At 40.5% G+C, this 15,257-nt stretch overlaps 2 protein-coding genes across 2 annotated transcripts in view; both read right to left on the reverse strand.

Annotated features, from left to right (window-relative positions):
* Positions 1–4,423, reverse strand: part of bckdhb (branched chain keto acid dehydrogenase E1 subunit beta) — a 59,109-nt gene extending 54,686 nt beyond the window's left edge. The window contains exons 1-3 of the mRNA XM_030101959.1: positions 4,214–4,423; positions 3,400–3,477; positions 1,665–1,733 (exon numbers count right to left, since the gene is read on the reverse strand). Of these exons, the coding sequence (XP_029957819.1) occupies positions 1,665–1,733; positions 3,400–3,477; positions 4,214–4,403 (337 nt within the window). The 5' untranslated portion in view covers positions 4,404–4,423. The remainder of the gene's footprint in view (positions 1–1,664; positions 1,734–3,399; positions 3,478–4,213) is intronic.
* A 1,458-nt stretch (positions 4,424–5,881) lies between these two features.
* On the reverse strand, positions 5,882–14,914 carry ttk (ttk protein kinase). The gene is made up of 25 exons (XM_030101956.1): positions 14,819–14,914; positions 14,107–14,194; positions 13,806–14,028; positions 13,587–13,693; positions 13,348–13,488; positions 12,830–12,944; positions 12,668–12,749; positions 12,468–12,583; positions 12,061–12,148; positions 11,854–11,962; positions 11,541–11,763; positions 10,798–10,904; positions 10,159–10,302; positions 9,894–10,066; positions 9,445–9,590; positions 9,140–9,275; positions 8,551–8,643; positions 8,305–8,462; positions 8,024–8,175; positions 7,807–7,931; positions 7,643–7,717; positions 7,382–7,558; positions 6,715–6,811; positions 6,540–6,625; positions 5,882–6,461 (listed from the first exon to the last, which is right to left on the reverse strand). The coding sequence occupies exons 2-25, from the start codon at positions 14,192–14,194 to the stop codon at positions 6,393–6,395; spliced, it is 3,030 nt and encodes a 1,009-aa protein (XP_029957816.1). The 5' UTR covers positions 14,819–14,914; the 3' UTR covers positions 5,882–6,392.
* Positions 14,915–15,257: the final 343 nt, after the last annotated feature.

Below are 15,257 nucleotides of genomic sequence, written 5' to 3' on the forward strand. Positions count from 1 at the left end.
GAATTAGTTTGCAGAATTAAATTATGGATTTTTGAATTAAAGTATAATTTTCAGGCTAAACCAAGGATAAAGCTAAAAACACTCCAATTAGATAAAGAACGAGGAGGTCTCGCCCTACCTGACTTAAAACAATGTTACTACGTTGCTCAATTGAGATACGTTGTTTACTGGTGTTCCCCTGAATATCAAGCAAGGTGGAAAAACATAGAATTCAATTTAGATAAAGTGCCACCTTCTGCTAAATTAGGAGGGAAAGAATCCAAGGACCATAAAGAAAAAAATATATTAAAAAAAACACTTTGAAAATATGGTTTGATACTGTTAAGAAAAACAAAATGGAAGGAGACAGTAAATTACTATTATAGCCCTCTCATGTGCCTAACTTTGGTTCCGGTGTGGTAGATGAAACATTTATCAGGTGGGAAGCGAGGGGGATTACTGCAATATGCACTCTTGTTGAAGGAAAAACATTTAAAACCTTTGAAAAACTCAAACAAGAATTTGATCTACAAAACAGAGACCTGTATCGCTATCTACAGCTCAGACACTTTTATTAAAATGAAGTGAGGAGGCATTTATCGGACAATATTAAAAAAAAAATGATACTATTTGTGGCAGGTGCATTCAAGAATACTCCTTCAAAGATTGTATCTAAACTATATAGCTATCTTCAAGAATGTAACGGAAGAACTTCCTTATATATGAAATCAAAATGGGAACAAGAACATAACATCACTTTAACTGAGGAGGATTGGTTCTCCATGTGCACCACACAGCAATCTTCAACTAGCTGAAGAACATGGAGAGAATTCGGATGGAAAAACCTCATGCACTTTTTTTTTATTACTCCACAAATAAAAACTAAACAATTAAAGCTACAACAGAGTTGTTGGAGGATGTGTGGGCATGTGGACGCCAATCACACCCATATCTTCTGGACATGCAATAAAATACAGTCATTCTGGAACAATGCAATTCGAATGATGGAGGAAATATTAAACGTAATACTACCCCGAGATCAATGCACTTTATATCTGGGTCTAATACCTGTTGGAATAATTGAAAAGAAAGATACATATCTCTTTAAAATACTGACCATTGCCACCAAAAAGGCTCTGACAAGGAACTGGATGAAAAGTGACCCCCCAAAGCCTCAGCAATGGCTGGACATTACTGGAAATTTACACCATGGAAAAACTGACCTTCCGTTTAAGAGTCAGAGAAAGGGACTTGGACTTAAAATGGCAGAAATGGACTGCGTTCAAGGACAAAACTCACCAATGACAGGAAGAAGAAGAAGAAGAAAAAAGATGGAAAACCTCCCCCATTATGTTATTGTTCTTATTTTGTGTTTGTATTTTCATTATTGCTGTTTCCAACTGATAGTTGAAAAATGTTAAAATAAAAAGTTAAAAAAAAAAAGGATAATTTTCAGTACTGGAGCCTACTAACTCCAACATGCTGACATAATTCAAATGGAAAATAATCAAAATTTTTCCACAAACCTGAACTAATAGAAAAACTGGGCACAGTTCACAGACATCAACCAGAGGAACACATAAAATGTGAGAATTGAAAAAGTCATATGTCCAGGAAGTCCTCTAAATTTAAAATGTGTAAATGAATGTATAAGCTGTGTAATGAAACAATATCTATTTTCTTACCGTACTTGTCTCTCAGACCCACTGTGCATCGAAACACTCCTCCGAAGGCAACATCCTCCCCAAAGATGACTGTGAAAGAACAACAGAACACAGAGAATACAAAATATCAGCTTTAATTCTCACAGTGAGGATGTCCGATTGTAGTTCAGAGCTTTTTATCGACGAGTCTAATTTGCTTGCAGGTGTGGATGTGAGTGTGTGTGATTGCCTGCCTCACTGCGTCTGTCCTGTGACGGACTGGCCACTTGTCCATTCTGAACCCTGAATCCTGAAATAGTTAGTTAGTTGGACTCAGTTTCAACCCTGTTTGAAGCTGAACAGGAGCAGTATAGAAGATAGATAGAAGAACAAATGGAAAAGTAAACAACTACATGCTTTAAATGTGGATAAATGTCACGATTAGCGAGTACAGCACTCATCACAATTGAACAACCAGCATTTCTTATAGAAATCTTACATAAAAATATTCCGTTGAGCAATGGAATGGGCTGTATATTTCAATACAACAGCATCATGCTCTAGTGCAATGGAAAAATGTGAATACACATTTTATTTATGAAAATGCTATGTAATATGATGTATTAGGTTTTACAGTGAGATTCTCTCAACAAGCATTTCAGTCTGATTTAAAATAAAAAGAAAAGAAATAAAAATTTGGCTTCACTAAATAATATAGGTACAACATGGAGTCTGGACCTTTTGGGAAGACTTGAAGTACAGAACTGACTAAATATTTTTTCCTATGAGGGGGAAAAGACAGCCATCAGCATAAAGAAGTAGACAGAACACTGCTGAAATGTCCGACTGGTGAACACTGGGATAAAATGCTCCATCTTATAGGTCAAGATGTCAGATTCAATTAAAAAAAAAAAGCACCAACTAAGTTCCTTTTCTGAGTCAGTGCTTGTATTCTAAACGGAACTGAGATAAGTTGAAGGTTAATTGGGTTGCAAATGAGAAAATCTTAATTCCTCTTGAGGCAAAATAAATGAGCTTTTCATGTGTGAAACATGATCATCCGAGAAATATCTCAAAATGCTTAAAAATAAAACAATCTACAGCAGATGTCTACAGTCCTGCTCTACATGTAGAAGACGTATTAAGAAGAAGATGAATTAAATGTTTAGATATTTGAGAGCTGAAGCATTAATAGCATTATTACACTATCCAAGAACAGAGATTTCGACCACTGCACTATAGAATAACATAGCTTGTTTTATGTTATAGAACACTGGCACGGCCGTGGATCGCATTACCACTACAGAGCCAGAAGCCCTGGGGGACGTTGCCCTGAATTCATACTCAAAGTCCAAAGACATTCTGTAAATACTGTCAGTGCTTCAATATAGCTGATCGCATCAATGACCTTTCTGCAAAGCCTCATAAGGTCAAGTTGCATAAATTCAGGTGTGGTGGAGGAAACATATAGTCAAATCCATTTATTAAGTCAAGCCCTGTAGTAGCAGGAGTGCCGACACATGCTTATCATAATGTTCCAACAATGCAGCTCAGCCACTTTTCACACTGAGGCTCAAACGTGGCAACGTTCACTGATAACCCCTCCTGCAGGGAGGGTGTGTGTCTGTCTCTGCTTTCCACATGGTCCCTATAAGGGGTGCACCATGCTCTTCATGTCAGTGTCAGCTCAAACATATTACTCGGAATCACAAACACATCACACTGAATACCAGCAGGAACTGGCACTGACGGTGATTTGTAAACTCCTGCATCATACCTGCAGTGGGATCAGAGGAGAGCGTGTTGTCCAAGGCACTTGTAATTGACTGGAACAAGTTCATCTTCTGGGTAGGACCTGAAAGTAGAAAAAAGAAAGAAAGAAAGAAAGAAAGAAAGAAAGAAAGTTTTGACATTCACAGTACTCTACTAGACGATCAGTACTATAACTCACATTTCAGGTTATTGCAGGAAATGTAAAAACATGACTTGGCATGGATTAAAGCTCCTAAATCCAGGTGACACAATGGTCTTTGTTAGAGGATAAAGTACAGACAACATGATTGTTTCAGTAGGGTGGTTCCAGGTAGCATCCTCAACAAGACACCAGTTATTATTCTGCCAATTTAAAACAGACATATGAAACGACACATAGATCAGGGTGATAGTGCAACCTGGAAGTAATTTAGAGACTTTTATTTTTCTTTACTTTTCAAATGGTCATCAACTCCTTCCAACAGTAAACCCACCTAGTTCATTGATGCACATTTACCAACTTGCTCCAGGAATAATGTCAAATTACTGCAACCTTGCAAATAGTGGACCAGATCACACATCAACTAAACTCTTCAGACATTACAAAATTTTGTAAAAGAGAATTAAAAGTGTATGACAGTATACTGACAGTGCACGGTTTACAATGACTGACATTCGTTTAGTTACCCAGTTCTACACAGAAAACACGTTTATCGAAGCTTTATCTAACAATAAAGCCAAATCCTTGATTTTTAAATTGAAAGTTTAAAGTATGCCGCCCTCATTGTTGTCATAAGAGTTGAACTTGTTAGCTGCTAGCCGGTTAGCCGTCCACTCACCATATTGTGTGGGGACGGGGTCAGGCTGGAAGGTAAAGTGTGATGCATGTCTCCGTTGTGTCTTTGTGCGGGAGCTGCGGTCCGGAGACAGTTTCAGCACAGCCGCTCCAACAGAGCCGTGAGTCCCGGTGCCAACGCCGGAGATGGAGAGTTTGGAGCCTCGCAGAAAAAGCCGTGCAGCAGCCGCCATCACTGTTGTTATGACTGACCAGGAAGGGCAAAACTAGTCAAGGAGGAGGATCGTCTGTTGACAGGAGGACAGCCTCGCTGGATTGAAAAGTGCGGGCGCAAAACCGAACACAAAACCGGTTTAAGTTAATTATCTTTACTGAATTTCGAAAGCACAACAGTGCTATTCCGCTAAAACATTCTGATTAATATACCTCTGCAGTACTTTCAACACCACTTTATATACATTTGACATACTTACATGGGATTTTAAGAACTGTATTAGTCATAGGGCCTTTAATAACACTCCGAGAAGCACTAAAACTTTGACAAAATTGTAATATAACAACATGATTCACTAAATGTTGCTGAAAATCGCACAAGTTAAACAGACGTTTGTGTAAAACGAAAATGTTTGCGGCGTTGGCGACCCAAGAAAAGTATCAGAGTGACACCTCTGTCTCTCCGCTTGTCTCTGTCAGCCTCCGCGTGAAGATCAGGCCGTGATTGGTGGAAACGGAGGGCGGTGTATGAGGCCAGCTCGTGCACGCTCGCTCATTGAGGGTGAAACTATTCAGCAGGCTTTCTCATTTGAGGGTCCAGACTTATTACTCTTAAAGGGTTGGCACGGAAACCGACAGAAATAATAAAATAATTAAAAATATTTGTTCTCAGTTACTGGGGATTTTGCAGAGTTTTATTGTCACTGTCACCAATTTTCACTTTTAAAATGTATAGATGTGCTGACCTAAAAGCGAATCACAGAGTAATGGGAAATAGTGCAGAGACAGTAATATTTGAAGGTATAAACTGTAGTTTGGTCTAACTGGATTGCAACAATTTTAAATTTAGAATAGAAGTTTAAAGACATAGGAAAATTCAAGCAAAGAGCCAGAGGCTTAAAAGCAAACATAACTGAAAACTTCAGACCCAGATAAAGTTATCAGCTCATTTTTCCAGTACTTTTTTAATTACAGTTACAGATTGTTATGAAGCAAATTTATTGGAGGATCAACCTATTATTTATCAACACAAATTTTTAGAAGTGAATTTATTATAAGTGTAAGGGACACTGATGGAAAAAATAAGACATTAGTGTAACAGGTATAGCAAGCAACACAAATATGTATCAGATATGTTGAATTACCAGCATTTGCAAAACATGACAAGAAATCCACTTATTGTGTATAAATCCCAAAAGTAAATCTTGTAATGACAAAAAAAAGTGCCACAATTACATAAAAATTTCTATTTTTTTTTTAGATAATGATGCCACTGCATGGGTATCCTGAAAGCTGTGGGGCTGCCCAGCCTCCAAAACTCTGAAAACCCAAGATTGAATTAATTATTTAGTCGTTTGCTGAGTTTTACTACATGTGTAGAAGCTCAATGAAATATTCATCATTATTTGTGAATTTACTCAAATGGCAAGGATTTGGATTAGAAACTGGAATGCTATCTGGGAAGCCTTTAAATGACCATTGTGGTCTGGTGGAACTATAGTGACACACTTTCGTTGCAGACATCAGATTTTTGGGTTGTTTTTTTTTTTTTTTTGTGAACACCAAATATATGCTTCTCATCTCTGTCATTTATTCCACAAAGGAAAATTCTTTCCAATAAGGTGGTCACTACTGACCAAGATGGGTTTTAATGAGAAATGAAATAAAACATTCTTATAAAATAGTTAAAGTACACAAATCTGTTCTAGACTCAAAAATTTTCTCCATAAAAACTATTTCAGGAGTGCTTCTCATACATCAACAGTGAACAATCCAAACAGGCTTATTTTGCTATGCTATCATGTCAGAGTTTTCATTTATTTTCACAATGTAATAAAACAGATGTAGTATAATGACTTAATTTTGTTTTAACGCAACAACAAATAAAGACTTGCTAGCTTCAACATCTTACAAAAGTGTATTTCAGTGGTTAAGAGAGGGCTAAACGGTACAAGGCGGAGTGGGAAAAAAAAAAAACAGAAACATTTATGCTGTATTTTCAGAGGAATTTAAGACGATGACTTTGCACACTCTGCAACGTCCAGCCTTTTCCCGCTGCTGCACATTTTGGCCAAATTCTGTGGGGAGATAAAGGAAAGAATGGGTTAGGACTTCAGAAACGTGTCAGTTCGGACTCTTTATAGACTGAATCTCACGTTAGCAGCTCGGATGATGCTGTTGGGGGACTGGAGGGCTGCCAGGTCAGTCAGGATTTTCTTGAGATCAGTGTTGGATGGACGCTCTGGAATTTAAAGAACAGGTAGTTGACATGGCCGTCGATCAGAACGGCTTCAGAAACTTCAATTGTATGTTTTGTGTGTGTGTGTTCACCTGGCTCAGGTGAGGCAGGTGGCTTCAGCTGCAGGTACGGATGCTCCAGCAGCTCTGCAATAGAGATCCTCTCTCTGGGGTTTCGTACCAAGCACCTCTGGTGAAAGCAGTGCAGAAAGTGATGAGTCGGCCAACACTGCTGCAGTAACAGGAAAAGCCTCGCCCTCTCCCTGACGTGGCGGCAAGTTTCAGGGACAAGCTCTGTGCTACACTGCTGACCTCTCATGAACCACCTGAATTCAACACTGGCTTTAAAACTGTTTACAGAAACGTGTTGGAGTAAAAGCTGAGCCTCACAGTTTGCATCATTCTTCCTACTGAGTGAAATATGCTACTGGTGCAACACAGTGGGACGCTCGGCGTTTGATGTTGTGGATGGAATCTGCAGCTCTTTCTTCCCTCAAGACATCAAGATTCTGTGCTTCCTCCAGCCTCAAAACCGCAGAAAAACAGTCTGCCACTGCAGATACGACGCATTCTGCAAGTCTTCTCTCACACTGAAGGAATGCTGTCTGCACTGCTGCTTTGTTTTAGGCTTCTTTAACTTCAACTTCATTAACAAAATCTTTTCTTTTCAAATATCGACTATTATTCTCACCCATTAGTTTGATTTCATGTTGTTTTTGGTAATTACTATTTTACTGAATCTTAATGATCACACTCCCACCTTCAGCACATCCAGCAGATCCTTCTCCGAGATGTCGGGGAACTCGATCCTGTGGGAGGCGTCGATAATGGCGTGAAGCTTGGTGATCTGGCTGGTGATGCTCTGGAACGGCGTCTTCCCGTACGTCATGCAGTACAGGATGCAGCCGAGGGACCACACGTCGCCTTTGGGGCTGATCTGTGGAGCGACGTGTTAGAATGTGTGATTTCCTTCAGAGATTCCTCCACAGCTGGTTGAATGAAGGGAAGGAAAGCGGGGAACCTTCGAGCGGGCTTTTCCTGCCTGGGACGAGGTGTCTTTGATGGCTTCGGGGGGCATGTAGTTCAGAGTTCCCACCTGCGATCCACAATCCAGAGTCAGACACGTTGACCTTCTTTACCCTTAAACGAAATGATGCTGGAGTCAAACTGCTTCATCAAACTCACCTGTGAATCCTTCATGATGCTGGTGACGTCCGGCTGGATCCGGTTGGCGATGCCAAAGTCGATCAGCTTCAGAGACGCGTTCACAATGACGAAGTTGGCCGGCTTTAGGTCACTGTGGACAATTCCTGCACAGCACAAACACGCCGTGTTTAGAGAAGAGAAGCAGTAACAGTGGACGGCACTGAAACCTGAAGAGGCAGTGGCAGAGAGAAAGGACCGTGTTTGTGGATGGTGTGGACGGCCTCCAGCATGTTCTTCCAGTAGAACTTCCTCTCCAGGGGATTGACAGTTTTACGGTTTCGCAGCCAAGTGTTCAGATCCAGGTTCCCGCACTCCATCAGCATGTAGATGTAGCTGTTTGTTATTTCACTGCAAACGTCACAAGCGTACGGCCATCAGGATACTGTTGCTACTCATATTAAACCAGTTCATCTTTACTCACACGTTTGCTGTGTTACTGCTTTACATTGTTCTGGATTTGCAGATTGTTGTACTCACTAGTCATAGAGTTTTATAATTTGATCGCTGTACTGCTGCAGGTGGTTTAGATGTTCAATTTCGTTTTTGTAGCTCTCCACCGTCTGGGCGTCGGCCTCCTCCAGGTCCACGTATTTCACTGCAAACAGCTGCTTCTTGTGATCGAGGACCTGGTAGACCTGTGAGGAGCAAAACACAAAATCAGCGACTCTGTGACTGGAAGTCAGCAGAACATCATGAAGCAGGACCGTCAGGGTGAGGTCTCACCTTGCTGGATCCACCACGCCCGATCATTTTAAGGATGAAAAACTGCTTCCCCTTGATGGTGATGGATTCATTGGACAATGCAGTGAAGGAAGGCTGAAACAAAATGAAAACGAAGACACACTTTGTCGTTACAGAACTGTTGAACTGTTTCAGGTCTTGTTCTCGCAGGGTGGCACAACGCAAAGTTGTTAGGACTGATGGCTTGGTGCAAAAAAACCCAATTCCATTCCTGCCTCAGGCCCATATGCTGAGTTTGAAATTCATCAAAGACTCAATGAAAAACAAGCACATGCTTGTCGGTTTAATTGGCAATTACAAAATGTAAATAAGCGTGAGTATGTGCCAACATTTCTCTATCATTTGCTTTATGATGAAAGAGCTGCAGTAAGATATTTCACTGCTAAAACTATTAAAAACAGCTGCGTAATACAAATGTTTTATGTCATTTAAGAGAGAAGAGATTTAAAAAACACATTTTGTGTTCTGATCGCTGTGCAAAACAAAACAGACTGAAAGACTGAAAAGAAGAGATTTCACCCGATTCCCTTCAACATTTAATCATAGATAATAAAACACGAGCATGTTGTACCTGTGGAGTCCGGAAACAGACCGACTGGTTCAAAGGCGTGCACGGCTGCTGCTGCTGGAGGGGTCGACCGCTCCGATGTGCCGACGCTTCCGAGGACGGCAACTCAGCAACTGTCTTTACAACCGGAGTGATTAAACTGAGAGAGGAAACAGAAATGAACAGTTAGAAACCCCCCTGAGTGACTTCAATAGTGCGTCTTCTGTGAGGTTTCAAGAAAATTAAGTACTTTAGGTTTTCCAGTGCAATAAGTAGAATTCCAAATGAGAACCACATATAAATTCTAACAGAAGCAGAGAGGATGTCACCTGTTGACAGGAGGGTTTCTGTAGTTTTTGGGGGTCTGGCAGAAGCTCTGTGGGTTCACTCTGGAGGGAGGAGGGTGGGACTGAGGCGGAACAGGCTCGGACACAAGCGGGACCGGTTTGGGATAAGGAGGAGTTATCCGTTTATCCTTCACAGAGAGAGAGAGAGAGGGGGAAAAAATTCTGTTTATATGATGCCATGAAAACTCTAGAACATCAACAACAAAGACTAGAAAAGTAATTTGCACAAATCAAAAATGAAAACAAAAAGCATTTGTCAAAATATTCAGTTGGAATTGAGGTGGTAGATGTTAAAGCTAAAACTTTGCTATAGTTAATAAAGCATCAGTCCATCTTTCATGTCTCATAATGCATCATAAAGCTAAGTTTTGTTCGTATATGCAGTAAAAATTGCTATAAATTAGTCAAAAAAGTGAGTAAAGCCATCAGACCTCAGGAGAAACATGGCGGCTGACAGCAGCTGGGATCTTCCACTCTGCTAAGGGCTCCTTGCCTGCAGGTTTGGGCTGTTCGGCTGAGCGGCGCACGGGGACGCGAGCGGGGAGCTGCATCTCCTGGTTCCCCACACAGGCAGACACACTCACAGGAGCAGCTGGTGGCAAATCTGGAAAGAGCGCGAGGCAGCAGAACCATGGAGCACATCCAAACTGCCCGTTCGGCCCCATGTGAGCCCCCTGTGAGTGGATATATATCTACCTGTGGACGGGTCCTCCTCCTTGGTGGGCAGGAGCTGCTTCTCCCCAGCTTTGAGGTTCCGCATGGCGGTGTCCAGGAGCTCCGCCGGCCTGGCCTGGCGGGCTACTGCTTTTTGCAGAATCAAGGCCGCTTTGCTCAGATTACCTTGAAATAGGAAAGAGAGGAGACAGAAAAACATGAATCTGAATGACCGTGTGGAAGGGACAGTTAAATGAGTATCCACATCCTTTTTTTTTTTTTGAATGCATCAGCTCATATAAAGAGCTGAATGTAAGACTATTTGTACAGGTTTTAGTGTTGTGTCTCCTGGTTGCTTTGAAACTGTTACTAATCATATTTTCATGTCTCTGCTGTTTTCCTTGATTGGCTGACAACTCAACCCATCTCATCCAACATGTTCAGATCAGAACAAATGAAGAGTAAAGTTAATATGTAGGATTTTAACATCAGGTGAAAACAGACATTCATGGACGAGACATCATGACTTCAAGGCACTGATCACATCACCACAGGACGAATGTTAGCAATATAAGCCTGCACAAAAGAAGAAGGGTTTTTCACAGCTCCGTGCCTTGAGAGGCACATTCAGCTTCAGTTTTCTCTATTAATATGGTCCTAAATGAAAGACAAATTACCGACCTTGACTGACTTCAAACTGGGCATGTGCGATGTGCACAAAAGCAAAGGTCTTGCAGGTTGATCGAGCCATAATGAAAGAGTCCTCTGCTTCTTCCGGGTCTTCAATTCTGCAGGAGTAAAGATGGTATAGTCTTGATTGGCACCTTAGACTCAGTAGATCAAGGTTTTAAAGCAGACATACTATGCTTTTTTCACTTTGCAAAGAGTTTCTTACAGTAGTATGTGTTGCCGTAGCCTCATTATGACATTCAAATTTTGGGAGTGTCTGGGAACAGGGAAGTCTGGGCATCTCTGCTTAGACTTCTGCCACCGCGACCCGGTCCCGGATAAGCGGTAGAAAAATGGATGGATGGAAAATCTAAATGAAGCACTTATGTTTTTGGTCTCATTTTTCATGAGCTGAACTCAAAGATTGATCCCACTATTGCAAAACAGTAGTAATGTTAAAAAGCCAAAGAGGGCATCTTTTTATTTTATTGCCTGTGGAATGAAACATTGATTTTATGTTAAAATATGAAAAACAAGAGGAAACCATTCAACAATAGAGTGCAACTTAGTGAAGGATAAAGTAAGTAAGCTGGGAATGTGAGGTACACCTTTTCTTTAAAATATAAGGTTTACCAAAGTAGTGGCATCATTTTGAGCTAAAACCGGGTTGATGTGGAGACGGAGGAGACTTCATCCCATCTTCAACAACTTTAACTACAGTCAAATAAAATCGTGAAATGTAAAATAAGACTTACCCCGCCAGCTCTGCATATCTGACCAGGATCTGTGCGTAGCTGGGGTTGTTGCTGTAGTGCCTGACTGGCATCCTGGAGAAGACTTTAGAGTAGCATCGCTTCAGCTGGTTGAGGAGGTTGACGTTTGTGTGCGGGTTGCCTCGTTTCTCCAGGTTCACCAGGTACGCCCAACACGACTCCGGAGAATTAGAGTTGAGGACTTGATTAAAATTGTAAGTTACATCTGCCAGAGAGAAAAAAACAACGTTGACTTCGGACTGTTCCACACACGAAGCGGCTGTTTCAAAATGGAAACATTAATTTTCTGAGGTACCTTCCATTCTCATGCCGTCCTTTGCGTTGTGTGAGTGAAGGAGTGAAGTGGTGGAGTCTGCAGCGGCCTGGTCGTCCTTCCTGCAAACCTCTGGACTGACAGCAGGAGGCTGCGGACAAAACCAATGGAAGCGAATATTGAGCTGTTCTGAGCTAGAGGAGGAGAAACGGAGTGAAACCAGTTCTGTACAGAGTTATTTTTACTCACTTGGAAATGAGACAAGTCCACTTCTGCAGTACTTTTCTTAGTGGACGAGAACCTGAACACTGAGTTCATATTTGAACCAGATGTTTGTCTAAAAATAACAATCAAAAAATGGCATTTAACAAGTATCATCACAGAAAGTCCTGAAGAGTCAATTTGGGAATTAGCATCCGTAATGAACAGTGTTTTACACTGCACGACAAGAGGATACCAAAGATTACTTTTAATAAGTAAATGCAACTCAAATAACATGCCAGTATCTAAAATTTCCCAATGTCATTAGAGAATGTTAACATAACTGATTCTAACATGGTATCAGTAAGAATCACCAGGCAATAAAACAGTTTTCATAAAGTCTCTCTGGACATAATCAGCCCTACATTAAAATGTAAAAAGTGAAAGAGAAATACCTGGACACGCTGGTTGGATACGACCCGTCGCTTCTTTTGGAGGGCTTCGGGTTTACATAATCATTCACGTTATCCGTCTCTGGGATCGAGAAAGGTACCACAGGAACTCTGAGCGGCTGCAAAGCAGAAGGTAAGATATCAACTGAAAGACTCTGATGACGACGAGGTTGTTTAACTTCAGCACAGAGAATGAAACGCACCATGCCAACGGCTCTCTTCCGCTGAGATCCGGACCGCCAGCCTGGCAGTTGATCGTCTGATGATCCTCCAAAAGACTCCATCCTGACAGCAACAATACAAAACCTCAGATGTATTTACTCAATGAGAGACGTCTCCAACGGTGAAGTATTTGTTCTTCTTACCCTGAACTGAAAATACTGGAGAGCTGCAGGTCACCTGTCCCATCCGATATTCTGCTTCCTTTTTGGAATTCTGAACTTTTCTTGACTGAACTGTGCACAGTACTGCTTGGTAAGACTGAAAAGAAAGGAAAAGCATTGGCCAGACATGAAATGGAAAAGAAATCATAGCTGAAGTGACTTGATCTCCATGCACTTTAATTTTGTCCCTGTAAACCTGAAGAGGTTCAGGTTTACCAAATTTGATTTATATTTTCAGCAGCCAATCACATTGATTGTGCTTTAAACCTAATGGATGTTAGTTATACCAATGATCCGGCACTTGAGCAGGAGTTCATGCAAAAGAAATTGTGCAAAGCTGCTTTCTCATAGATACAGAATTGAATTACGAAATGCTCGAGATGTGTCAACAGGAATTTGACATCAGAAGCAAAACAGAAAAGAACAGAATTCAATTTGAAAAAACTAATTTCAGTCAAACAGAGTCAGCATAATTATAACTCAAAAAGATAAATACTCACGTGGTACATTTTCCTTATCCTCTGAATAAACGTGTGTTTTTTTTGTCTGCATGCTCTGCAAAGTGGCCTCCAGCAGCTCCTTTGGTTTGGCTCCAACTTCAATACCATCCTGTAATATCTGAATGCCGATCTTTGTGTTACCTGGTGAAAATACACAGCACACACAGAGACAAAAAACACTTAACGAAAATTCAAAAACTTATGTATTCAGAAAAGAAAGAGTCTGTGCAATACCATACCCTGAGAATGTTCAAACTGCGCGTGTGCAATGTGGACAAACGCAAAGTTGTGGCAATGAGATGTTGCCACTTTGAAGTTCTCCGCTGCATTATCGACATCTTGAATTCTGGCAGACAAAAATATAAATCAATAAAATTTGTTATATCAAATGATTCATTCATTTTTTTTCCATTCAATATCCATACAGTTAAGTCTTTTTAATGACAATTTTTACTTACGCTTTCAGCTCTGCAAATCTGACCAACATCCGTGCATAGCTCTCATTCTCACAGTGTCTTTCCAGTGGCATACTGAAGAACACTTTTGTGTAAAAGTCAATGAGTCTGGTGAGGTGTTTAGGATCCAAGTGAGGGTCCTCCTTCTTCTCCAGATCCATCAGATAGGAAAGGCATGATTCAGGCGAGTTGGATCCAATGACCTGGTTAAAACTGTCTGTGTCATCTGTGACAGAGGAAAGGTTTGAAAGCGACCCCAAGAGACACACACGTATACTGATGCCAGGAGTATTTGATGCCTTACCCTCGTTCAGATACTTCTTTATTTTGTTGAGTTTTTGATGAAGCATGGCCAGTTGCTGCATCCTGTCTGTGTGTTCCTCTTCCTCCATCTTTAATTGAATAGAATAAAATAGAAATACTTGGTTAATGTCAGAATGAAATTCATACAATTTCCCGAAGAAAAGGCGACTGTTACTGTTGGACCAGAAATAAATTAAAGCTACAAAGCATCAATGAAGTACTATAATAAAGTATCAATAAAGCAAGCACTGGGCTGTAATTAAAGAATAGTCAACGTGGAAAGACAACAGTTAAGCAGATGATAACACAAATGTTTTCACGGTTTTCTGCAGCTTTAAAAGGTGATTTGCATGAGCATAAAAAAAAAATCAGAGACCAGCACACGGTTAATACAAAACCGTCATGTTTTCGACGTGATAGCGGGTCTCCATCACCTTTAGTCGTGCGGAGGGGGTTTTACAAAACAAATCAAGCATGTAAAATTCCGAAGAAAAGAAGCAAGTGTCTTGGTGAAACAATCAAGACTACGAACTTGCCTAAACTCCTTTAGATTCGTGTTTACACTTTGCTAACAAAGCTAGTTAGCTAACAAGCTAGCAATGTTGTGACGATAAGCACATCTTCCATCAAAATGTGGATTTAGATACACTCTCAAGCACAAAAATCACCTCATTTAAAATAAAGCTAAGCATGGTCAAGGAAAACCAACTGACCGTGTTTATGTTGTTATAGATCTCCGATGTGAAAAAGGATAGTCTTTCAGTGAGAAAAACACAACTCCACTTCAACTGCCACTTTTCAAATGTGCCACTTCCGTTCAACCTGCGTTCTGACTGGATAGTTTATGGTGACGTTGTGGTGCATTCACGTAACACGATTAGTATCGGGTTTAACACCCTCCCATCTCCCCATCACAAGAAGATGGCATGATAATGATTTATTCATTATTATTTGTTATCTTTATAGGAAAGCTTTAAAGTTTAATAATATGTTATGGGATATTTGTGTTGTTTTCTTGTGCTATTTGCGAAATTACTTGCTTATTTATAAATCCATAATTCACAGCTATATTTAAATACTACTTTTTATACTTTTTTCACACTCTAAAAGTTTATTAAAAACACAAACTAAATGCGGATTGTTTAATTTAAA

The sequence above is a fragment of the Salarias fasciatus genome, chromosome 11, assembly GCF_902148845.1.
Source record: "Salarias fasciatus chromosome 11, fSalaFa1.1, whole genome shotgun sequence".
Taxonomy (NCBI): domain Eukaryota; kingdom Metazoa; phylum Chordata; class Actinopteri; order Blenniiformes; family Blenniidae; genus Salarias; species Salarias fasciatus.